At 36.4% G+C, this 25,072-nt stretch overlaps 1 protein-coding gene across 1 annotated transcript; it reads left to right on the forward strand.

Moving 5' to 3' along the window:
• Positions 1-10,663: 10,663 nt before the first annotated feature.
• On the forward strand, positions 10,664-20,999 carry LOC139728070 (acid ceramidase-like). Its single transcript, XM_071639033.1, has 12 exons — positions 10,664-10,735; positions 11,268-11,399; positions 12,882-12,968; positions 14,158-14,236; positions 14,747-14,821; positions 16,117-16,162; positions 17,080-17,224; positions 18,365-18,504; positions 18,746-18,880; positions 19,282-19,405; positions 20,258-20,314; positions 20,910-20,999. Exons 1-12 carry the CDS (start codon positions 10,664-10,666, stop codon positions 20,997-20,999), a joined length of 1,182 nt encoding a protein of 393 aa, XP_071495134.1.
• The last annotated feature ends 4,073 nt before the right edge of the window (positions 21,000-25,072 follow it).

A 25,072-nucleotide genomic window follows, 5' to 3' on the forward strand; every position in this document is an offset into this window, starting at 1 on the left:
CTGATTTTTAGATCGATCACAAAATTGCATACACTAAACATGTGACATGTTTACATATTAAACATCGCAATTTCTCAGTGTTTATATGATACATGTTTACACCTTATACACGCTGAGTGTTTATATGAGACATGTTTACACATCATACATTCATACATGCTAATTTCTACGTGTTTAAATGAGACATGTTACTCACCATGCATGGTAATTCCCATGTATTCATTAATGTAAAATGGATTGTTTCCACTTTTGCATGGAATGAGATAAACGCATAACATTATATAGAATTTACCCAGTATGTACCAAATCATCAGCACACTTATACATCGCATAATACCAAGGAAGACCTGGGTTAGCTTTCACAAACATTTTGGCTACAAGAGTCACAGGCAATTCTCTGAATGCAAGTTATCAAAACATCAGTCAAAGATTGGGCAATATCTGATGAATAATAAGTTAAAATCCTTTAAAGGGGAAATCGAATCCAATAAATAAGATAGTCTGATAAAAAAGAGTAAAATCTTACAAGTTTAACAGTAAAAAATTTGAATGAAATCGGATGAAAAATAAGGAAGTTATAAAATTTTGAAGTTTTGCTAATTTCTGCAAAGCAGTTAAAAGTGGATATGAATATGCAAATGAGTGAGTTGACCGTGTCATAACCTCACAATTTTCCATTGATCGTGTACAAAAAAAGTGATGAAATTCAATGTTTATGTCAATGAAATGTGAAACATTATGGTATTGCTGGTTGAATAACTTCAGAAAAGTGATCAGTTAGATATATCAGGACTTGAGCCTCGGGAATAATTGCGTTTGAATGAAAAACTTGAAACTAAGTTAGTTGTGAGGGAATGATATGCCCACGTTGCCATTTGCATATTCATATCAACCATTCAAGAACTGTTTCCTCAAAAATTAGCGAAAATTCAAAATGTCATAACTTCCTTATTTTACATCCGATTTCGATCAAAATGTTACCAATGAACTCTTAATATTTTACTCTTTCTTATCAGACTAACTTGTATGTGGACTTGATTTCCCCTTTAAATATTGCCATGTTTTGCTATACGACACCATACTGAGTTGAATGCAAGATACCTGGGAGTCACTGGCCTGTACACGAAGACGTAAATGAAATTCTCTCCTATACACACAGTAAAGTTTGTACATGCAGGAAATGGCACACAACTCATTTTGGAGAAAAAAATATCGCATTTAACAATTACTTTTCAGTCACATGTAATTCTTGGCCTACTTTCAAGAATTGCCGTCTTTCTACTGTATTCAGAACTAATTCTTAGTATTGTAAAACAAACTAATAAACTTGTTGATTGTGAATTGCAACTCAACGCTTCGGAAGCTTGACATGTATGTAACACCTCCAGGAACATAACTGCAGTCTGTGAACAAATCCATGCCAACCTTGAAGATTGCATGAATTATTGGCAAAGTGCTTTGGGATACATTGTACCCGAACCAGATTAGGCTCATGGCAAATTATACCATGCACAACATTATGGTCGTATTGGTACTGATCAGGGAGTGTAGATGATGCACTCCATCATAAAGAGACCAAACAAAAAAAAGAAGAAAAAAGAAGAAAAAAATATGTTTTCACCGTATTTAGCCTGTGGTGATCATCTGAACTCATTGATCAGTACCAACAATGGAACTCAAATACATACGATATTGTTTTTTTCACTGCGACGATCACTGAAAGTACATGTAGGCTAACAGTACTGTATGGATTTTTCACTTTTGCTATTTTGAGAGAAATATTAGAATGTTAGTGGATTTCAAGGGGTGAGTGAGAAAAAAACTTCTACCTTGATAGAACCTTGAAGAAAGAACTCAAACTCAATGGGTATACATGAATAGTCTAATCAGTCTCATCATACTCCATATAATCATGGTATGGAGGGCTACTTTCAATCTCGACACAGCAGAATTTTTGGTAAAGACAAGAGGATATGAACAAAGAAAAAATAATGCATTGCAACTGGAGGCGGGAGGGTATGCAAGGCTGTCATGAACACGCGATGTGATCAGCAAGACTCCTCCCTTGTCAATTTGTTAGTCAGTTGCAAGACTCCTCCCTATTATCCATACATGTTGTACTACATTTCTAATACCTCTCTCCATGTGACCGATTTCAAGAATATCTCAAAAAGAAAATATTAACTACCGAATACTGCATTTCCTATCAGGTCTACAAGAAAATTGCAAAGAATTTCAAACAAATACAACTACTGGCCTCTTATTTGCGTCCAATATACGCTGATTGTATAGGAAGCACCAGAGGGAAAAAATGAAATGGCTGACATTTTGATTTTATTTGTTTTGATTTCTATATTCCTTTTTGCACAAGAATATAACAGAAAGCCAATCGAGCAAAGTTCTTGAGTAATATCGTAACAGTGAATTACAAGGACATTGGTTGATGAATAAAATGAAGTGAATAAAACTGTTTTTCTTAATAGTGCAAAACGATTTCGAGCAAGTGTCTTTACACATCAGATAAAATTACAATTTTACATACCAGCTGTTAAAAAAAAGACAATTACACATATCTATGAGCAATAAGAATGCAGGTGACCATTATCGTAAGCACAGAGGACAATAGAATCGCTTTGTTTTGGATATCCCTGCCATTTCAAAACCAATTTTCATCAAATAAGCATTGAATTCCTCTTCGAATTATACAGGCCCCCTACCTTCATATTTCTTTAGAGGTTCGTCATTATGTAATGCACACACGCATACACACACACGGAGAACTGAAGCCCCATCGCATACAAAACCCTATCATCCCCCATATCATTTACCTTATTCTAGTATACAGGTTTAGATGCACACTGTCAGTGAAGAAAAAAAAAACAATAGAAAGGTTGCTCTAACAGGTAGGATGCCTCGTAATAGGTCTGTAGTGCATCATGACGATGTGAGACATCACATGGCTAGCGGGAAAAAAGATTATTAACATTCAAAATTATTATCCATGGTTCATTTCCTATATATGGCATGTAGGCCTATAGATATACTGTATATCAGTATATCTTGCGATGTCCTTGTAATCCTCAGATGTTTGCACTTTTAGACGGGTTGTATAGAGTAAGCGCATGCATCTTTCATTCTAATCCAGACAGGTTTGGCGTGATCCCTGATCAATTCTTCCATGACGTACTGGTGCTGGTAAAAAGAAATGATTACACAAGGAAAACAAATCAGTTGGCTTTGCAATACAATGGACTTAACTGCTCCCATAGATTCTGAAAATGAATGGATAGCAAAGAAGTTGACTGAATCCATAAGCAAGTTCAAATTAAAAGGAATGCCAGAATCCCTTCATCACATTAGCACTTAGTGTCTTGCGTCAGTTTTTACTTACTTTGCTGAATTTTCTGGAAATAATTCAAGTCTTTTTTGTTGTTGTTGTTGCTTCTTTCCTATTCATCATCATTATCAAGCAGAGTTACGACCATTACTGTATCCTTTGTCTCTTGGGTGAAGATTTTTACATCTGTAATTTACACCTTCAACAATATTTGCAATAAATCAATTTTCCATATTTATTTTAGGTAATGGATTGGATTCGGGAGTCGGGAGTAGGTCCTCCCCCCCAAAAAAAAAAAAACAAAACAACAACAACAACAACAACAACAAACAAACAAAGAAACAAACAGAATAACTTAAAGCATCTAAAATCTGCATTTTCAAGAAAATAATTTACATGCCCTTTAAGTACATAATATTCATTGATTTGGCTCTGCAATTTTGAGTACTTAATTGATTTCCACTTTCCACATGGGTTGTATACAATGATGATACTGATGTACTAGAGGTTCTATCCCCAGTTGATCTACTCTGCTGACTGCACCATGCCTCGTTCTCTGCCAGCAGAGGTAATGTTTTGCAGAATTTATGCAGTCGTCAGGACATCATCGTCACCCACTTCGGTGCCATCGGCATCCCTTTCCAAGACATCCTAATGGGCTTTACATTCAATTTTCACCACCTGTTGATATGAAGAATTTACAGGGAATAAAACTGAATTTCACTCAAAATATAGTCACTAACCCATCGTCATTCACATGAAAGATACTTCATAACTTCGTAGAATTGAAGATACAGTGAGTTTACCCGCTATGCCTAGGCCGAGTTTACCCTTAACCGTTGTTAACTACGGTACCAGTAATCTGTAGAGTGTAGGCCTATTGTAACGTTAACAACACTAACACGTACGTTACACTGTTTAGAGCGTTCCCCGTTCTAACGTTAGATTTAGAAATAGAAAACTAAAACAAACGAGCAAAATCTTCAAGGGCGTAGCCTATTTCTACACCTAACAGTTTTACATTAAACGAGGGCAATTTTGCAGTAAATCTTGTTATTCACCGACTTAGCAGACTTAGCAGACTTACCGCTTTCATGCAGGCCGGCCAGGCTAGAACTTTATCGCTTCGACGCCATCTTAGCTAGATCCGCTCCTTTAGCTTTTATATGCAGTACACATATGCATACAACAGTCATCAGTGCAGTCGATCGAGTCGTAAGTACAGTGTACCGGTACCAAGCCTAGAACGAATGCGCACGTACTGTAGGCCTACGCATATCACGCTGCGCTAGGGCAGCACCAGCCAGCCAATCAGACAGATCCATCCGTACACAGGTACGTACGCGCACATCTCCTTTCCCGCCAATCGTGCATTGATTATGGTCATAATTATGCATAGCACGCGTGTGCGCTAGAAGCGCACGCACAGGGCACCACTGCGTGCGTTGTGGCCGCGGCCGTCATGACATGCGCTGCTGACTTGTAGAGTACGAGTATCACAGTGTTTATGTTAAACATGTGCGGTGTTCAGAACGTGTTTACGAGGCGTTCTAAATGTAAACGCGTCTGTTTACCCTGACAGTAGAAGTGTTTAGGCCTAACCAACAAACATTTGGGTAATGCCCTAAACCATGAACGAAATCATTAACAAAGGCAACTCCCATTTTTTTTCTAGCAGTTAAAATATAGGACTGTACATGCGAAACCAAAATATAAATTTATTACAGTTGTATTACATATATTTAGGTTATCCTTTTTCCTTATTGATTAGGCATTTCCATGAAAGGCCTAAAACATGAATTATTTCATATTGCATCTTGATGTCGGAACAGTTTCCACTTTCTCGTGATAAAAGGAAACTAGAAATTGCAATTTACACACCATTTCAACACTTCTCCATATATATATATGGACATATTGAGATTAACATAGCGTGACCAGAATAAACACTCCATCTAAACACTCCAAGCTAAACACTTTAACTCTCAATACTTTACACGTGCTATACACACCGGGTGTTTAGATGTTAAACAAAGTGTTTAGATTTTTAACACTGTGTTTAGTTCATAAACATGTCGCATGTCGCATTTTTTACAGTGTAGAAAGAGGATTAGGCGGGATCAAACAAATTTTGAACTGAAATGAACTGAACATCTAGGGCCTATATCGCAGGTTTGCATTGTGCTGTACATCAGCTGATTACATCATAAAGATGTAATAGTATCAACAGTTGAGTTTAGTAACAACCTTATTATCCAGTAAAGTAAAACTATAACCTTCACCATGATTTGAGTTAACAAAAAGAAAATAAATACCGGTATTTTCATTCGTTTCTATGTTTTATCATTTGCATTTGCTATGAATACATAGATCTGTAAACCAAATCAGAAGACGTAATCATACAGTTATATTTTGTTTTGTGATCATATAATATGCTTTGTATCAAGATGCATCATGCACTGGCTGCTGAGATATAGAAATAATTATGTGATTTCACATTTCAATTTTGATTTGATCGGTGTTGATTATTAAAAATAGCTAACCTGCATGGTTCCTTTTCTTCTGTAATGACACTCTAGTATTGAGTATCACCCTAAGCCTTGCAAGAGATATTAGCACTGTAAAAATATTCATAATTTCTAGGTCTGACTGGGACAGCCTTGAGGAGTTTTCAACAGTTTCAACAGTAGGTGAACAAGTCATCACGCATCTTGCCTCACTATGTTGGTAGGGTTGGTAATTGTTCGACTGGAAAGCGCACCTGCCCCGTCTATAAGAAAGTTTTCATACTTACACTTCTACCATGATCAGCCAGGAATTGTTGGTGTGAGGGAACACCTCTGGACTCAAAACAACTGGAGTGGTTCCTCACAAGAAGCATTTCCCTAACCAGCCTGATACCTACTGGAATAATTAACACTCAACACGTAGCACTATCTAATGAATATCTTCCAGTATATGAGACCTTTTATCAGGCGAAGATGTTACCTGCCCTCAGCTTAAAAGACTAAGGCCTCATGTAGAGTTATGTCGTGCCATCCTCAACTTTTGACACACTTGTCAACTTTGTGTTTCCTACTGTTAGGATTTCACTCTTAGAGCAACTGCTTGTATTGCTTTTTGGTTTGGAAACTTGGCTCATGGTTGAAAAATGCCTCTGTACAAGAGTGTAGCATAAATGCTACACATTATCATAACCTACTTGAGTACAACTTGTTTTAAAGCTTAAAATTTCCACCATAGTGAATGTAGGCAAGAAGGTAGGCGTGACTATCATGCCCTCGAGACGCTGCTGGCTGTGAAAGATCATACAAATGCAAATGGTGTCAGTACTCTAAGTGCATATTCAGATTACTTAGCATTCTTAGGTTTGCTTCCAATGTTGCCATAATCCTCTATGTATTGTCTTTTGTTGACATTTGTTAACATCAAATTTTCTTGAGCAAGTGAGAAGGTGAGCATGGAGTAATTTCTGGACTGATCAACAAGCCATTACCCTTTCTGACTCCCAAACAATAACTGCCTAATAAGACTATTACCCTCCTCCAAATCTAAAAGGAAAGATACTTAATTTACTAAGATCCATTCACATTTTTGTCGCCAAACTTTTATTTCATTTCATTTCATTTCATTCATTTATTTAAGCACGGCAACATACTTTAGTCCGGAGACTGTTCTTCCGCAGGTCCGTGCGGATAAAATACAACATAGATAATTTATACATGTATCAGAAATGAAAAACAAAACTCATACACAAAAAAAACAACAAAACATAGCAAACACACAAACATGTTGATGAATCTACGGCACACATCTCGACAGAAACATACATGATCAATCAAATATAACCATATACAATGACGACACTTAAGTAGTCCATCTAACATTCTTTTTCTTCCGCAGGTCCGTGCGGATAAAATACGACATAAATATACATGTGTCAGATTTGAAAAACAAAACTCATACATAAAAACAACATAACATAGAAAACAGACAAACATGGTGATTAATCTACAGCACACATCTCGACAGAAACACACCATGATCAATCAAATATAACCATATACAATGACGACCCTTCAGTAGTCCACATTACATTCTTTTTCAAAGAGTTAAAATCTGGCTTCTATCATTAAAGTATCACAAATGCAATCTATTGACGCAATTATATTGATTGAATATTGTTTTTATTGTTTTATTGAATACAATTTCATAAGTTTTCCATATAGATTAACTATAAGGGTACGAGCAAAAGGCTTCACTTGCGCTCTCATGCGAAAATATTGACTGTGTATAGATAGGCTGCAGGTATGTCGGTGATTTACTCTGAGGTCGAACGACAAAAGGCAGGGCTTTTAAGCGTACGGCAGCAAACTGGTTCCTTTAATCATCGGATGGCATTGTACATATTTGACGTGATAAATTGAGAAAAAGTGAAAAATTATGATAATTGAACCGACCTTAATGGTAAAGTCAACGAAGAACACACATCATCATTTCCCGTACTCATACAGGATGAGCATAGCCAGATTGAATGATCCATGTGATTGGTTGATCGTGTAAGCACGATGTCCAACGACACGATGCTCTGAATCGACGTCGAGCATATAGGTTTATATACAGCTTGCCCTTAAAACACACACGCACACACAACCACAAATTTCCGCAAACTGTCTGTTCTTGACAGCACCTGTAAATGTTCGATCTCTGAGATGCACATCACTGATACCCCTTGCAGGAATCCCCAACGATGTGTATTTTCTAGCGGAGATTCATCCACGTTTAATCCTTGGATGACAAGTAATTAGCACGTCAGACGTTAGAATTTGTTACGAAATTCGGAAAAATCATGTTAAATCTTACGGCCGTTGACTGGAACCTATTTTACACTTGTCAAACTACGAACACGATGTTGTCTGTTTGTTTTAACTCGTTTCTCCTGGTCGTCGTTCACAGGCAAGTCGAACTAACAGACGTCTCCAAATTACTCTTCCAGCTCTACGGCTGTTTCAATACGACCCTTGGAGTCTGGTGGGGTCTCTACTCGATCTTCTGGAACATGTCCTATACCAACGTCACGGTGTGCCGAATCACTGTGCTCTTGTTTCCTTTCATATTTCGCATCTCCTTTTGCTTAGCATTGGCATGCATATGCGGAATAAGTATCAATTTGTACATCATGGTGTGTCGGCCGCTGCGCTATCATGGCCTCGTTACAGTCGGACGGGTCAAAATCACTTTTGTCCTAGTCGTGGTAGTGTCGGTGACCATATTTTCAATCTATGTTCCGATTCCCGGATCACCTTTCACTAAGAGTATTCTCTGTCTTTGTGCCATTGATGAATATTGTAACATTCCAAACTGGATGAGAGTTTTCAGGAGAAGTCTACTGGTTGCTCCTGCCGTATTAATCTTGCTCACGTCGACCGTAGTAAACTGGAAACTACTGCGACTCGCCGCCAAGAAGAGTCGGGTGGGATGTCTCGAAAGTACCCAGCCGTCAGCCATCGGAATGAGATCGTCAAACGTGAATGACAATCCAGCTGCACCTCCATCTTTCATGAGGTTTCGAATACGATTCGATCGCATGCCCTATATGAAGGGGGTGGTGACTGTGGTACTGCTTACTTTTGTGTCTTTCGGTTGTTGGTTGCCTTACATTGTTTCATCGATGCTGGTAGAAAGTCAGACAATTTACCACATTATCGATGGAGCGGGTATAGCGAGCACCTGGATACAACCGATCGCCTACCTCTTGACCAACAGCGAGGCTAAACAAATTTGTAGGAATTTATTCATTCGCATTCCCAAGCAGAACAGAGTACTCACCTGCTAAATTTTGAATATTATACGCCATTTTGAACAACTGAATTGGACGTCTCGGCAGATTTACCATTTGGCGAACTTGGACTTGGACTTGAACTTGGAATTCTTATTACGCGGAGTACTGATGATGGATAAACACTAATAATGGGCACTCAAAGAAAAAAAAATGAATAGGCAACGGGAAATATCGGGAATAGCTTATGGTATGATTATGAATGGTAGAGGGAGAAAGAATGTTGCTCAGCCATGACGCCGTGGTCAGACAAAAAGAAAGCGGACAGTACTCCAGGTATAATGGGATCATTTTGATACCCTGCTTTGATATGTTTAAAACAGCGCAGAATATAGTCATCAAGTTTCTCGTTCTAGCAATCATAGTGCAAACAAGAAATATATGCGTGCATATAATGCATACTCCTAGCGGAACTCTTAATGAGCTTTACAGCATTGAAAGTGTGAATAGCATATCTAAGGGGATAGGAAGGGACAATGAATCAACAGAGCAAAAGCCCAAAGACGGGATAGAGACATTTTTCTTTCAAAAGCAGAATGTGCACTTTGAACGTGAATGGTTACACCACGCCGAAAAAAAAATAAGCTGGCGTTTTGGAATTCAAAAGCTTGCTGAATGGATGCACCTCCGTCGGCAAAATGGAGCAAGTGTTGTGGAAATCAAAAGCTCCCATAGAATCAAGTCCATGATGCTTAAAGGGATTGCTGTGGTTTGTAACGCTTAGAATTCACTGCTCTTTCAGGATATACACTTGCATGTGGTATAGTTATTACTTTTGTTTCTCAATATGAAAGTACGTGGAAACATCGAAGCACTAATGTGATATCAAAGAACACTACCATAGAAATAATAATGATAACGAAGGTGGTCTTCTCTATCCAGGGTAGCCTCTTCAGCGTTACCACTCAGAAAAGAGATAAACAGACACTCACGTTACAGACAAAAATACACTCTATATTTTGAAACCGGCAACATTTATGATCGTGCCGTGTTCCCCACCACTATACCAGTGTTGCCTAATTAACTACTTATGCTTATCCGAAAGCAAGTTCTGGAAATTGTTGTTACCCTTTTCGGCAATATATTCACAAGATTGCTGGATAGGTGAAAGTTTAAACAGCTTTCCAAAAGTAACAGCAACAATAACAACAACGACTCGGTTAAAAGTGCTTCTGTAAACCTGACGAATTAGATCAGTAATCAATATGCAATACTCCAATAACTCCATATCACTCGCTCTTGAAAATGACAAGTTCTTTGCAAAAGGCGTCGCAATAGTCTGTCAACATGCTGCCTTTGTCTGACGTAATTGTAACCTACTAGCCCATGCAGAACGTTAGACACCATTCACCTCTGCAATGTACCATTGCTTTTGCCAGTGTTTGATGCACTGAAGCACTGGAAGAGAGAACATTTACTAGCCCCCGTCTCTCCACTCGGTCCCGGGCATTTGATCGCGGCAGTACTAAATAACGTCTGCGCTAGTCATGGCCGTCAGCGTACTTATCATCTTTGTCTTGATATTTTCAACATCGACGTTCTCTCAGCACGTTCCTCCGGTAAGTAGCAATTCCACAATGTCTCTTTGAGGAAGCAGCATGTTAGTTTGATACGGGTAAGCTTCTTTGATATGGAAAGTTGTGGCATCCGTAGGTAGTACCGTTCCTGTTCCCGTAATCTCCACCTCAATATCATATTTCTTTTTCGATTTCAAATTGCAGCTAGGTGTGTAAAGAAAATATTAATCAGTAATTGAAACTCATGTAAATCTTCTTTTTTCTTTTGCTGGGGGTGGGGGATGAACTAGTATTGATTTCAAGAAGCATTGAGAGTACGAACACGTTAGAAGGGTAAAACCACTTCAGACTCTGCAATGCTATTTTAAAGTTTTGAATTTGTGGGAAGTGTGTTGCTCACTCTTAAACCATCGTGATGTGGGTATAGTCAGATCACACTGCGTGACCTCCCTTTTATCATTACAAAGAAAGGTATATTATAACTGTGTGTTCTATGCTCCTTAATTAGAGAAAATCACTACAAACTCGTGACTGCGGTTAACTTTGATCTCTTTGGATTGTATGACTCTCTCAGTTTACAGACGAACTCTGTAATTCAAATGCATATCCCCCACCGAACTGCGACAAAGTTGATACATTTGTACTCAACCTTGACCTGGAACCGGAAGACAGATGGACAGAATTGGTGAAACCAAAAGCGCGAGAGGTTCGTCGAATTTGCTTTACAGATTATTCCTTTAAATGACCAGTGTTGCCGAAACCAAAAATTAAATGGTCAGTTTACATCTGTTGTCTGAACTCGGCTTTTTTGTTATCTGGTCATGCGCTTTGTTTGCCACCGTTCGTTATCAAAACTGCCCGGTCAAGTAGGTATCTAGTTGGCGAAACCTATAGTCAATACTGTTGGGCATGTAAGTACAAAATAACGCGGAATAGAAGCTCGCTATAAAACACCAAACATTTGCCTGGACAACGAGAGAATGTTTTCGATGGTAGAACACTTTGTCAATGACTAACAGGTAAAGCTTTCAAAAATGGGAGTTGCTATTTAGGATGGTGTGTAGTTAATTTTTCTTGATTTCCTTAACAAGAATGTACACATTGTTACATCATAGAAGCTCTGTATCTCACGAAGCTGAGATATCAGATATACATGTACAATGTATTATGTTTCCCCTCAGGCCTTTCATGCAGTGAGTTCTTTGGTTGTAGGATGAGAGGTTATGATATATGAATTTATTTGCAGATGCTATTTAGCAGACTCATGAAAATGGATAATTAATTTTGAAGCTAGAACACCAAACTTATATGTAAATACACTCAGCAAAAAAAGAAAGTAAACACTTTTTCCATTACATATTTTTCGTAGAAGATTTTGGTGAAAATCTTTGTGTCATATACCTTATTAAAAGTTATTGGCTATCAGCCACGTAGATAAGTACAAAGAAAAATTTTACGCATGAGTGAACACATTCGTTTCTATCTTCCAAGGCACAAAAAAAAGTTGCAGAAATAAACATTTTGTTTCATTCATTTGCAAATGCCCTTCACAAATGCGTTGATAACAATAGATCAGTTTAACACAGTGAGAGACATGAATGAATAGCAAAAATATGTTTTTGCTCCCTTGTATCTCTGTATATCCTCAAACAAAAACAAAGTGGGAATTTTGCAAGTTGATTAGTGTTTCTTATTGTGTTAAACTTGTCTGTTGTTCTCATTGCTATATGAAAAAGCACATACGCATGAATGAGAACTTATCCATTTTTTTTTTCAATTTTTACTTTTGTGCCTTGGAAGAGAAAAATGCATGCGTTCACTCATGTGTAAAGTTTCCTTTTTTTAGGACCTACCAGCCAATGGAATTACCTTTAACACGGTATATAAAACATAAATATTTAGTCAAATATTCTATTAGAAATATGAGCTTGAAACAAGGGTTTACTTTCTTTCTTTCTTTTTTGTTGAGTGTATTATGTTACTTGTATCTCATCATGTGTCATTGCCCTTATGAGCGTGCTCGTTGCCATATAACCAATTTAAGGTTTTATGACTTTCATTTCGAGTTGCATTTGTGAGTAATAAAGTAATCGCACCCCAGAGAGTACTTTTAGGTGGCTTTTTCAACACAGTGTATATGAAATTATGATTTTTCTAATCACAAAATCATCGCTCCGTCTGATTACAGATCGATACAGCAATACAAGACATAATCGATATTCTTGGGCTGGTTGTGAATGTTTCAGAGGCATCTGGAATCATCGATGAAGTCTTTGTGAGTTCAAATTATGGCTAGTTTTTAATCTCATCTCGCATTCCTAATTTTGAACCTGTATTTCAATTATGTCAAATGTAATGATAACTGCGAATTAATATTTTAAGGTAGAGGATACCTTTTACAGACCTCCCAAAATGCAGCAAAACATTCAATATGAACCTCAGGGGACTTGTTTAGGCCACTGCTGAGAAATTTGGAAGTCAACAGTTATCTACAATTTGAATAATGCACAAAACTCAACTACGCAGTAGTTCTGTGTGTCAGCCACACTTAAGCCTCTTTGTTGCAGTCTTCTGTATTTTTTATCTATAAACACAAATCTAAAAGTATAAGAGCTGATGTAATAACATATAGAGTGTGTGGCAAGAATGTATATAACTGCACTAGGGCTTTCTATAGCTCAGTCGGTAGAGCACCGGTCTAGCAATCCGGAGGTCTCGGGTTCGAATCCCGATGGAATCCCATTTCCTTTGCTCACTTTTCCACTAATAATTTATATTCTTTCTGGTCAGTTTATTCTGTCTTTATTTTTTAGAAATGTTTGTAAGTTTTGATGAGCTTTCTTCACAAAATATACATGATGGACACACATGCAGTGCATGGGTCTGCAAAGCTAGCCTAGTAATGTACTGGAATTTACTGTGAGCCCCGAAAAAATTCAGTTCAAAATCTAACGGTCAATAAAAATGTACTAAATGTTACCTTCCACTTTCAATACTTTATGGGAGTTTCTAAAATGATACTCTGTTCAACATACCACTGTATTTATACAACTCTTCATTTAAGGCATACAAATGGGATTCCCTACCTTTAAGCTTCAGCAAATCACCATGAAGATTTGAGTAACTTTATAGGTCCAGTACATTCGCAGAATTCTAGAATTATTGCTGTCAGCACTGCTTCTTTTTTAACTTTGAATAAAAGTTTTGGTTCTACTTTTTGTACAATGTGCCGGTAGTTATATGAACATTTTCGTGTATTCAATCATAATATTGGAGTGGATTTTGAGATCGGTGATTGGAGACGTGGATAATGTGAGACTGAAGATGTGGGGGTTTTTTTTTTTGTTCTTCTTCTTTCTGGCGTTTACAGTCTTTTTCATGCTATCATAAATCTTAAACACACATCATAAGCTCAAGTATGATAGCGACTACGACTTTACGATGGTGTGTCGATCACCCTACAGGGTCTGGTGGAGCACACATTAAAGGAACCCTACGGGCGCGAGATGCAGGGTATCGCCGACGCAACGGGCATTTCCATTGGTGAGATGGCCCCTTATTTGTTCTATAGCCCTACTATACCTATTACACGAATGACCCCTGACTCGTCAATCCCTACAGAATGTGGCAAAACATTCTGTACGGACTGTCGCCTCCCACACAGCTCTTTAATTTTTTTTTTCCACTGACAACAATCTGTGCTGCGGCGTTCTTCCCTGCGATCATTGTTCAGAGGGGTTGTTTGCGAAGTAATCCTGACCTTCGTGTATATTCAAAAGGTATTCTCTTTACTCATGATCCATTCACGTGAATCCATACCGAAGCACGTATCAAGGTGATCCACAGTAACGTTCACTCCCGAAGCCCTTTGAAACTAAAGGCATCAGCATTGCATACCACATAATTCTTTCTTTTTATCATGATAATGAATTGCAGAGATAGCTTGTATCCTTATCTGTTTTCCACTATTTGTATTCCACTGTACCTAATAGGACTTTGAAGTGTATAGGCCTATAAAAAACACCGTTCTTTTCCGATTGTTCGTATTCCTAGGAAGGATCGTATTTCTCAATCTGTTTTACGAGGTGGAATCCTTTTGCACCGCTATTGTTGCTGAGGACAAAGGAGGTAAAGTTTTAGCAGCTTACCTTTTGAATGTATCAACTCATAGTCAAGATAAAAAGAGGGTTCTTTTCCTTGAGCTGTTGGTACCTTGAGAATATAATAGTTTTCCTGGACGTTGGGAAAGAAAACAACTGTACAAGTAACATCTCTTTGGTAACCCCCTTTTCTGTCAGATTTCTCATTTGTCGTCGAAACCGTATGCGTAAACTTTCAGCTCAAAATACCAACTCGCTTCTCGAGAAATGTGAAACAACTCATTAACATGACGTTGATCTACTTACTTCTTTGTAAGGTCGTTCGTGTTCCAATTAGCATTACATCAGAATTTAAACAAATTTAGAGGGGAAATCCAGTCCAAGTATAAACTAATCTGATTAAAAAAAGTAGAATCATACGAGTTCAACGGTAAAAATTTGATCAAGATCGGATGAAAAATAAGGAAGTTATAATATTTTGAAATGTTGCTAATTTTTGAAGAAACAGTTCTTTAAAGGTCTATACGAATATGCAAATGGCAAAGTGGGCATGTCATACCCTCACAACTTGTCATGCAGTTTGTGCAGAAAATTTTGAGATTTCCCATTTTTCATTCAAATGCAACTATGCCCGAGGCTCAAATCCTGATATATCCACCTGATCACTATTCTGAAGTTATTCAATAAGGATTAATATCATTTTTCAGACTTCAATGACAAACATATTGAATTTTCGTCATTTTATTGTACAGGATCAAAGGAAAATTGTGAGGTTATGACATGGCAAGCTCACTCATTTGCATATTCATATCCACTGTACAAGAACTCTTTTTTTATCAGAGTATATTTGGACTGGATTTCCCCTTTAACACTGTAAAGGACACACCAGGGAGGTGGCTCTTTTGCTGCACCCATCCTGTCCAGATATGCAGTTCCCCCTCCCTCCCTCGCTCCACCCCCTCCCCCTCCATGATAGGTTAACCAGCACTACAGCCTTTTCAACTTGGTTGTCTATTGCGTAGTTCTTTAGGCTGTTTATCAATGTTTGTGACTGCTCTTCATTAGTCAATAGTTTTTTTTTTCAATAACTTATTTTCTGCATTCCACGTAGGTTAATAATTCAGCACTTAGGAAAACTGAGTAGGCCTACTTTCAGTCACCACATTGAGCTATTATTATTATCATTATTATTATTATTATTATTATTATTATTATTATTAGAGTTTTGATCATCTTTAGAGTTCAGCAAATTACTTCGTTTTGTCTGTTAATGGTACCCTTTCAATTTGTTCCAATCTTTTCTTTTCATCACATTTCTAACAGGAAATATTTACCATGCGCGTAATATGGATCCTGGTATTCTGCTTGGGTATGTGATGATTATTTAATTTCAAAAAGTTCATTATTACAGAATTTAATGGAAGTAAACAATCCCCTTTCAGTTAACAAGATGTTCAGAAAATCGTAAACTGTCTTTGCTGCTTCGGACACAATATGAACCAGTGTGGTGCGTGTTGTTGGGGTTACGAGCTCACTAAGGGGTCGCGAGAGTCATTGCAGATCTTTTCAGTAAAATGTGCACGACACTTCCTTTTCCAAATTAGTATTGAGACGCATGTAATACAGACGTTTCGCCTTCTTTATCTTCATCGTTATATTACTCCCCCCCCCCCCTCCAACTACGAGCTTGCCTGAAGATATTTAGGATTCTACGCGAATTTTGTTCTGTAGTCTCTAGTCACCTTTCATTGTTTGGTGGTTTTATTGGACAGAAGTTGCCGGTCCAATGTCAACGAACTTTCTCTGAGAAGCACTGCATAAGTTATGATTTCTTCCAGTAGTAACATAGTATAACCGAATTCTCATCTCATGAAGGCGATAGCCAGATATGAATATATGGGTCGAATCGTACTGAACTTGCCATACGTTTATACAACACTGCATGAGCTCGGATCACCACTGCCATAACACATACGGTAGGGCTAGAAACTAGAAAACAGTAACAAGTAAAAATTGAACAAAGGTTGAAGGTCGTTTACCTGTATTTCTAAAGAAACTCTGTGTTCTAAACAATCAACTATTTTCGTTACCATTGTTCTGGGCACAACCATAATGCTATTTTTTTTTCCACAGTGAATAGTTTCTGGAAGGCTATAATACTACATTTCTGGTAGTTAAGAGATGTCAGTGGTAACTTTTCTTTTGTAGATATCGTAGAATTGAAGGTAGAAGGTTGTAACAGTTGTACATGTATAAATCCACGACCTATCAATTTATTCCCTGTAGGTGGGATATAAAAAATAAGACGTGGTCTGTCAAGGAAGCAGTTATGGGTCTCATCGCTAACGTGGAGTACCAGAGAGGAGGCGTGACCGTCGCCAGGGGAGTGCACTATGCCGGCTACGTTGGCATGCTAACGGGAATGAAGCCGGTAGGGCAGCGAGAGGAGAGAGAACGAGAGGGACGGGTCTATGTGGGCGGGTCTTAGTTGTGATTGTAATGACGTCATCACTGTCATCTTCATGGGGATTGTTGTTGTCTATTCATGTGTTCTAATTTGCTTTACTCATTTGTACTTTTAGATTTTAGATTGTTATGATTTTATCCACGGACCAATTGAAAAAAAAGCTTCTGCTTAATGATTTCTCCCATGTTTAAACACATAAATTAGACAATGAATGAATATGTTCAATTAACCATTATTATCATTGTCGTTGTCTATAATCATCGGCATCAGTAGATAAAATCATCCCTCTGAAGATTTTGATTCTTTTTTTTTTTTCTTTTGGCAAGTGGCCGTTAAGGGAATGAAATGATGATGTTTTCCATAGACCAGTTGGAAAAATCACAGCTTATGCTTACAAAGAATAGATAATGAATGACTGAATGAATGTGTGTATTTGACTGTTAGTATCATTTTCATTTTCAAAGTCGTTATTCCTAATCATTGGCATCAGTAGATAAAACCATCCCACTGAAGATGATGATGATGATGATGATGATAATGATGATGATGATGATGGTGATGATGATGATGATAATGATTATTATTATTATTATTATTATTATTATCATTATTGCAAGTGGTCGTTATGGAAACGATGAATGCTTGTCAGCAAGTAACCATGGGATCAATAACTGGAAGTCCCCTCCAAATCATTATCAAATGAGGATTAAATTTCTTGTCCAGGACCACAAACCGCTGCTGCAGGTGGAATCGAAAAGGGACCTCATTATTGATAGTCTACAGTCCTCGTCAGTGAGCCACAACTGCTTCTCGAACAGCCGTTATCTTTAAAACACAATCCACGTCAGTGAGCCACAACTGCTTCTCGAACAGCCGTTATCTTTAAAACACAATCCACACACCCACCAAGTAATTTTTATGCCAGCTTCACCAAGTGTAATTAGATTATCTTCTACATAGATTTAACAAACTAATAAGCGGTTGTCTTTTAAAGCCATGAACTCCAAGTAATCGCTCACATCACTGTCAGTTTTATCCCTCTTAACTTTCGTAATATCTTGTTTAACGTGTGATATTCACATTTTAATTTCTGATATTTCACAGGGTGTAATAAGCATGAACATGAATGCTCGTCATCTTTATGGACAGAGCGGCTTTATGAACTTCATCAGATGGATTTTCGGAAAGCGAAGTGGTCACTGGACAGGTTTCGTTCTGCGCGAGGCTGTTGTCATGGCAACAGAGTGAGTGTTGGTGTTCTTTGACTTCTTCTTTTGTTTGCAGTGTCATAACGTTTTCATCAATGACACGCGATCTCACTATTAATTTTACATTTTGACAGTGTTTGCCGAAACCCGTTCCTTCGTGTTATCTTACCAATTTAATTACCTAAGTGAATTATGTTTCAATTCAGCGTCATTGCAACTGTGTTAAATGCGTTAACCACTTCTTTGACCTAAATTTGGATTAACTTTTCATTTAAAGTTTCAACAGGACTGTTCAATTTCTCACATCCGTGGAACTACTCGTATCGTCATACATCATCGTTGGCGGAACGCGGCCAGGAGAGGGCGTCATAATCTCAAGAGCAGAAGGAAAGAAGTGTGACGCCATAGAACCGTACGTATGTCGAAAAAACAAACAAACAAACAAACCACACACACACACACACAATAAGTTACATTATGAAATGTTTCAGAGCCTTACTCTACACCTTGCATAGTTATAAGAAAATAATGTTGAACATTGCTCTTTTAATGAGGATAGCAGGAATTAAGGCTGTAATACTAGTACAAACACAACTTCAAAATGCTCTTTGCATGTTCATGGTTACCTGAGTCCCGTTTCACAAAACTTGTCATCAGTAACAACTGCCACATTTCTATGTCAAACTTGCTCCCAGCCAATCAGATGCAAGGATTTCAGCAACTTATAACAACTATTGCAAATTTTTATTGATACAAGTTTTGTGAAACGGGGCCTTGTTGGATTTTCCCTGCAATTAAATTTCTGTTGTACAGAATGGAGCTATCAAAAGACGGCTGGTTTGTGATGAAGACGAACTACGACACTTGGAAAGCCCCACCTTTTTATGACAACAGGAGAATTTTCGCGAACAAGTGCTTACGAAATATGACCCAAGCGGTAAGTTAAGTGTTCATATTTTTGAAGGTTCCTAACTGAAAACTGAATGTCTCCTTCTGACAACTTCCGCACATTAATTTCTCATAATGGCAATCGCTACCCTCCTCAATTCCCCATTTTTTTTTTTTTGGGGGGGGGGGGGGGGGGGGGAGAGACTTGCGACTAGGTTCCTCATATTAGCGCTGCACTCTTGTTTGTGAGAATAGTTTGTCAAAGATTGAGGAAAAGGTTACAGTTCATTATTCCGAAGGTTCGTTAATCCGAAAATGAAATTAGGTTAGCTATTCCGAAGATTTGTTAATCCATAAATAGATTAGGGTTCGTTTTTTCCTGAAGGTTCCTTTACCCGAAAGGGAAGTAATGAAATAAAATAATTCCGAATGTTCATTACTACATGTATACATTTTCTTATCATTTTCGGATAAACGGACTTTCGGAATAACGCCACAAATGTTTTGATTAACGAATGCTTTTTTTTTCTCGATTAACGAATATCTAGGTACAGAGAATTGGTACCGTATGTTTTGAATAACAAATCTTCGGAAAAACGAATCACATTTCCTTTTCTGATTAACGAACGTTTGGAATAACTAACATCACCCGAGGAAACAAGGTCTACATGTTCCACCTTGGAAGGGGTAATAGAGGGGGAAGGAGGGAGGGGCAGGGGAAGAGTGTTAAGGTAAAGCTAAAGGAGGTGATTTGTGTTAAGAAGTGGGTTAATAAAGTTCGCTTGGATAAACGGTAAACTTAATCGTCTAATCGAAAGGGGAAAAATGCTGATTGGTGAAACGAATGAATAAACAGGAATATGGAATGTATCATTTATTGTGTTTTTACTCTTGTATTCAGAATGTTGGCTTTGCTGGTATCTACAATGTCATGTCAACCAAGCCGGTATTGAATCTGGTAAGTTTTGTTTTCTTCATTAAGTATCAAATTTTCTAATCAACTCAAGCAAACCTCTACCGATGTCTACCAAATGAAACACACTCCAATGCCTCGCTTTCTTCATTGTGATTTCATACATCCTATAGCTAACAAAATAAAGAATTTGTCTATAAATTTCTTTGGTTTTGTTTTTCGTATAAAATTATTTTGCACTACTAATATGGGTAAGGGTTAGCTGCGAATGAAGAATGGCCGAACTTCATCTGATATGAAAATTTCTAAAGATACATCAGTAATGATAGGAAAATATCAATTATGCTGTCATAGTATCACTATGCATACTGATGGTTACAGGGTAATATCATACTTTGGTTACTTGTCAGTCAATTTTCATGTTTGTTCTGTTTCATCAATTCATATATTTGGATGATATTATTATTACTTTTATTATTATTATTATCATTATTATTATTATTATTATTATTATCATTATCATTGATGTTATTCTTATTCTTATTATTATTATTATCATCATCATCATCATTATTATTTTTATTTTCATTATTATTATCATTTTGGGTTATATTTCATTAATATTTTTCCGTTACTCCAGGCTACTGCCTACACGACGCTGATTCGAACGGCGGACGACAAATTCGAGACATATCGAAGATACTGCACGCAGCCGTGCTTCCCGTGGTGAATTAGTGTCCCTGTATCAGTACATGGACACTACGGTGAATGTTACAATAGCGCCCCCTAGAGAATCAATAATTTCGAGTGCCATGGGAGTTGAAGGATATAGTCTTAAACGAACTTTCCTAATCTACAATGTTTATTCGTTATCAATTCCCTTTTGGAATACCCACACTTGTGACGCATTGTGACCGAAGAATTTTAGTGTTACATCTCTTGCTGGTTGTGGAGCAAGTACGCATTATTTTGTTACTTACATTATGAATGGTTATTCTAGATTAAGCGATCTTTTATATCCCTATGTTGCCATTTTTATGTATCGGTGGCACTATGTGTGTGAGACTATACAGCATTATGTTTGCTAAAAGTTGCAGTGCATTGTGTCAGTTTTTGTGTCCACTGCAATAAAAATTCTCTATTCTAGTCCATTCTAGTTTGAATTAAAACACACGACTCATATCTAAATTACTGATGTAATTCATCATGGACAATAAATCAAAATATTACAGATCAACTCAACAGATATGGATAGTAATGAAACTGTATAATTACTATGTAAACATAAATACACGCAATTACATGTACATGCGTGTGTGCATTTATGTTTGTTTATAAGAATTTATTTGATAAATAAGGGATGATAACTGACGAAAAAAAATCGAATCGAAGATCGAATAACCTATATGATTATGATAATGATGATAATAACAATAATGATAATAAGAAGAATGATAGTGACAATAATGATTTACATACATCCATAAATAGGTAAATATGTGTGTGTGTGTGTGTTTGTGCGTGTTCATTAAATTTACCGTTTACCATTGGAAGCAATGATTTAAAACATGTTCGAGTTTGGTGCATATGTATAGGACAGTTGTATCACAAAACATCCTACCATATAAAATTTTCACAATAAAGCCTTAAACATATTAAAGGAGATATCACTATTTTTTTTTCAATTAACCAGAGCTGTAGACGGTTTAGTCTAGAATCATTTTTTTACAACTATTTTTCACATTTTGTATATTCAACAATAATTAACATTGATCATACTGATCATTTTTTTTTTTACATTGGTTGTTTCTGTCCCTAACTCACATTTTAGAACTATTGTAAAGCACTACAGCTGGGTCTTTGTTTCATCTGAAAATGGTAAATAATACCTTAAATGAGATGCGCCCAACATGGATTTGCTTTCTTTTATCATTGGGGGGTTTTTTTGGCCTCAATAGGTAAGGAAATAAACAGACACAAGTCGAATTATTGCCAACTTAATGAAGTGTGCAACTGCATAATCATGAACTTGAACTTGAACTTGAACTTTATTCTGTTTCATTTTAAAAACATATCATTTGTACAATGACAAACTGAGGACAGTAAACGAGTACATGAACATGCATACATAACATATAACAACTATAAATGAAACATGGAAACTACAAAAGACAGGAGTCTTGTCAGGGTAGTTCCCAACAGAAAGAATAATAGGAAGCAATATTGCTTTTACGATCAAGACATAGGGCAGGTGAAAATATTACAAAAAAAAACAAACAAACAGACAAACATACACAAAAAATACATTATCATTAATTGAATAATAATGTTTAGTCATATCACCCCTAGAAAACAAAAACCATGAAATTATCTATAATCATAGTGTATTTCATAATGACAACTCTAACTCTCTAACAAGTGTCTTTTCAGATTTTTCTTAAAAATATTTATAGTTGGAGAATTTATAAGTGTATCTGGTAAAGAATTCCATAATAAGGGTCCAGTGTGTCTGAGTGTGTGCATTACATGCATCTTATCTACCTTAAAAAAAAATGAAATCTATTACTAATTCGAGTATTGTAACTATGACTTTGATAATTAGATTTAAACATACCAGAAATCATCTCGGGTAGCAAATTCATTTTATGCTTGAACATATACATATCAATATTAAACTTATTCAATTGATATATATTAAAGGTCCAGTTTACCTTTGGGAGCAGTGATTTTAAAAATGTTCAAGATATAACATTTAATGCATATTTGTAGATCCGTTGTATCACAAAACATCCTACCATATAAGATTTTTGCAATAAAGCCTAAAATATAAGGAGATACCAGTATTTTTCTCAATAAACCATAACTGTATACGGTTTAGTCTGGAAGCATCCTTATTATAGCTATTGTTCACATTTTGTGTATTTAACAATACTTAACATCGAATATAGGGATTCCAATTTTTATAGTGGTTGTTTATATCCCTAACTCACATTTTAGAACTATTTTAAAGCACTAATGCTGGGTTTTTGTTTCATCTGCAAATGGTAAATTATGCCTTTAAAAACATTTATTTTCAGAAACAAAGGCATTGACGGCGCTTTATAATGCGAGTTTGTACAGAGTCGAATTGTTCTTTTTTGAAGGATAAAAGTGTGTGAATTTGATTGAGGAGTATTTGCCCATACAGCATTACAATAATTCAAATGAAATAAAATCAAATCGTTATATAACAAAATCAAAACCTTCGCTGGTAAAATACCTTTTAGTCGATTAATTACTCCAATATTTCTCGAAATTCTTTTATTCATCAACGCTATATGTTTTTTCCAGTTAAAATCACAATCAATATAAACCCCTAAAAATTGTGTATATTCTACTTTTTTATTTATTTTTATTTATTTAGTCATATTTATACAGGGTGGCCCTATCAGTAGTCAACGCACTGTTCTCCCTAGAGGCCCTGTGTCACAAACTCATTCATAAAAGTCAAATGAAACAGACAAATAACACTACAGAAATATACAACAGAGATTACAGAAAATGGATCTAACAAGATCAACATAAATATCAGATAACAAATAACCCAGGTTATGAGGCGAAATGTTTCAAATAATTACAGCAAAAGGTAGCTTTTGAAGGAGAACTGCGTATAATTGCAGGAAGTGCATTCCAAAGCATAGCTCCAGACAAAGAAAAAGCCCTTTTCCCACTCTCAGAGGTGACTCTAGGCAAAACAAGACCATGGGTGCCCGCCCTTCTTGTCCTGTACCGATGTGTACTACTGCATAGCGTGAAGCGATCAATCAAATAGGATGGAGATACTCGAGATAATTTTACATCATTCATTTTTACATCATAAAGTTCCAATTCTGGAATCTTTTTCTTACCTTAAAAAAACCCATATAATTTGATTTTTCAATATTTACAATTAATCTGTTATCACTAAACCACTTTGACAATTTGAATAACTCATTATTCAAATTATTTATCAAAATTTTCAGATCAGAATGAGAAATCAATAAAGTAGAATTATCAGCATATAAAATAAATTTAATCACACGTGAAAAATTACACATATCATTAATAAATATTAAAAAAAAACAATGGCCCTAATATGGAACCCTGGGGGACTCCACGTACAACATCACATGTATCCGATAAAGTATCTTTGTATAATGAAACTTGTGTCCGATTGTTCAAATAACTTCTAAACCACTTTAATGGATGACCTCTAATACCATAACGATCAAGCTTTTGAATGAATATTTCATGATTTATCAGATCAAAAGCTTTAGACAAATCAAGAAAAACACCAATAACATGCAAATTATCATTTAACGCCGTAAGAACTATCCTGCAGATCTACAAGAGCCATTTCAGTTGAAAAATTAGAGCGAAATCCATATTGAGAATTACATAAGATATTGTATGACAAGAATACATTGTACATACAAACAGTTATACACACTCTTTTCAAGGATTTTTGAAAAAAAACCCAGTAATATTGATAATGGTCGATAATTTCTTATAGAATGCTTATCTTCTTTTTTAAATACTGGAATAACTTTCAATTTCATTGGAACAATTCCTGTTATTAATGACGAATTAAATATATAAGTTAAAGGCTTCAACAATAAATATATTACTTGCTTAATCAAAATCATCGATAAATTATCGATTCCGGTGCTTGCAGAATATATATCATATATCTCATGATCTTTGACAGGAAAAAAAAAGAAAAAAAAAGAATTGTTTGACTGATAAGAAACAAAAGTCAATGAATCTGAAAGATAACCATATTCA

The sequence above is a fragment of the Diadema antillarum genome, unplaced genomic scaffold, assembly GCF_040938485.1.
Source record: "Diadema antillarum isolate AM-2024a unplaced genomic scaffold, OU_Dant_1.0 seq00000163_RagTag, whole genome shotgun sequence".
NCBI lineage: Eukaryota > Metazoa > Echinodermata > Echinoidea > Diadematoida > Diadematidae > Diadema > Diadema antillarum.

What these genes read in the sequence shown, in the direction of transcription:
- LOC139728070 (XM_071639033.1), top strand. Translation starts at nt 10,664, where the DNA reads ATGGCCGTCAGCGTACTTATCATCTTTGTCTTGATATTTTCAACATCG. An exon ending in CGCAACGGGCATTTCCATTG is followed by an intron (nt 14,237 to 14,746) that starts GTGAGATGGCCC and finishes TCGTATTCCTAG; the next exon opens with GAAGGATCGTATTTCTCAAT. An exon ending in TGCTAACGGGAATGAAGCCG is followed by an intron (nt 17,225 to 18,364) that starts GTAGGGCAGCGA and finishes GATATTTCACAG; the next exon opens with GGTGTAATAAGCATGAACAT.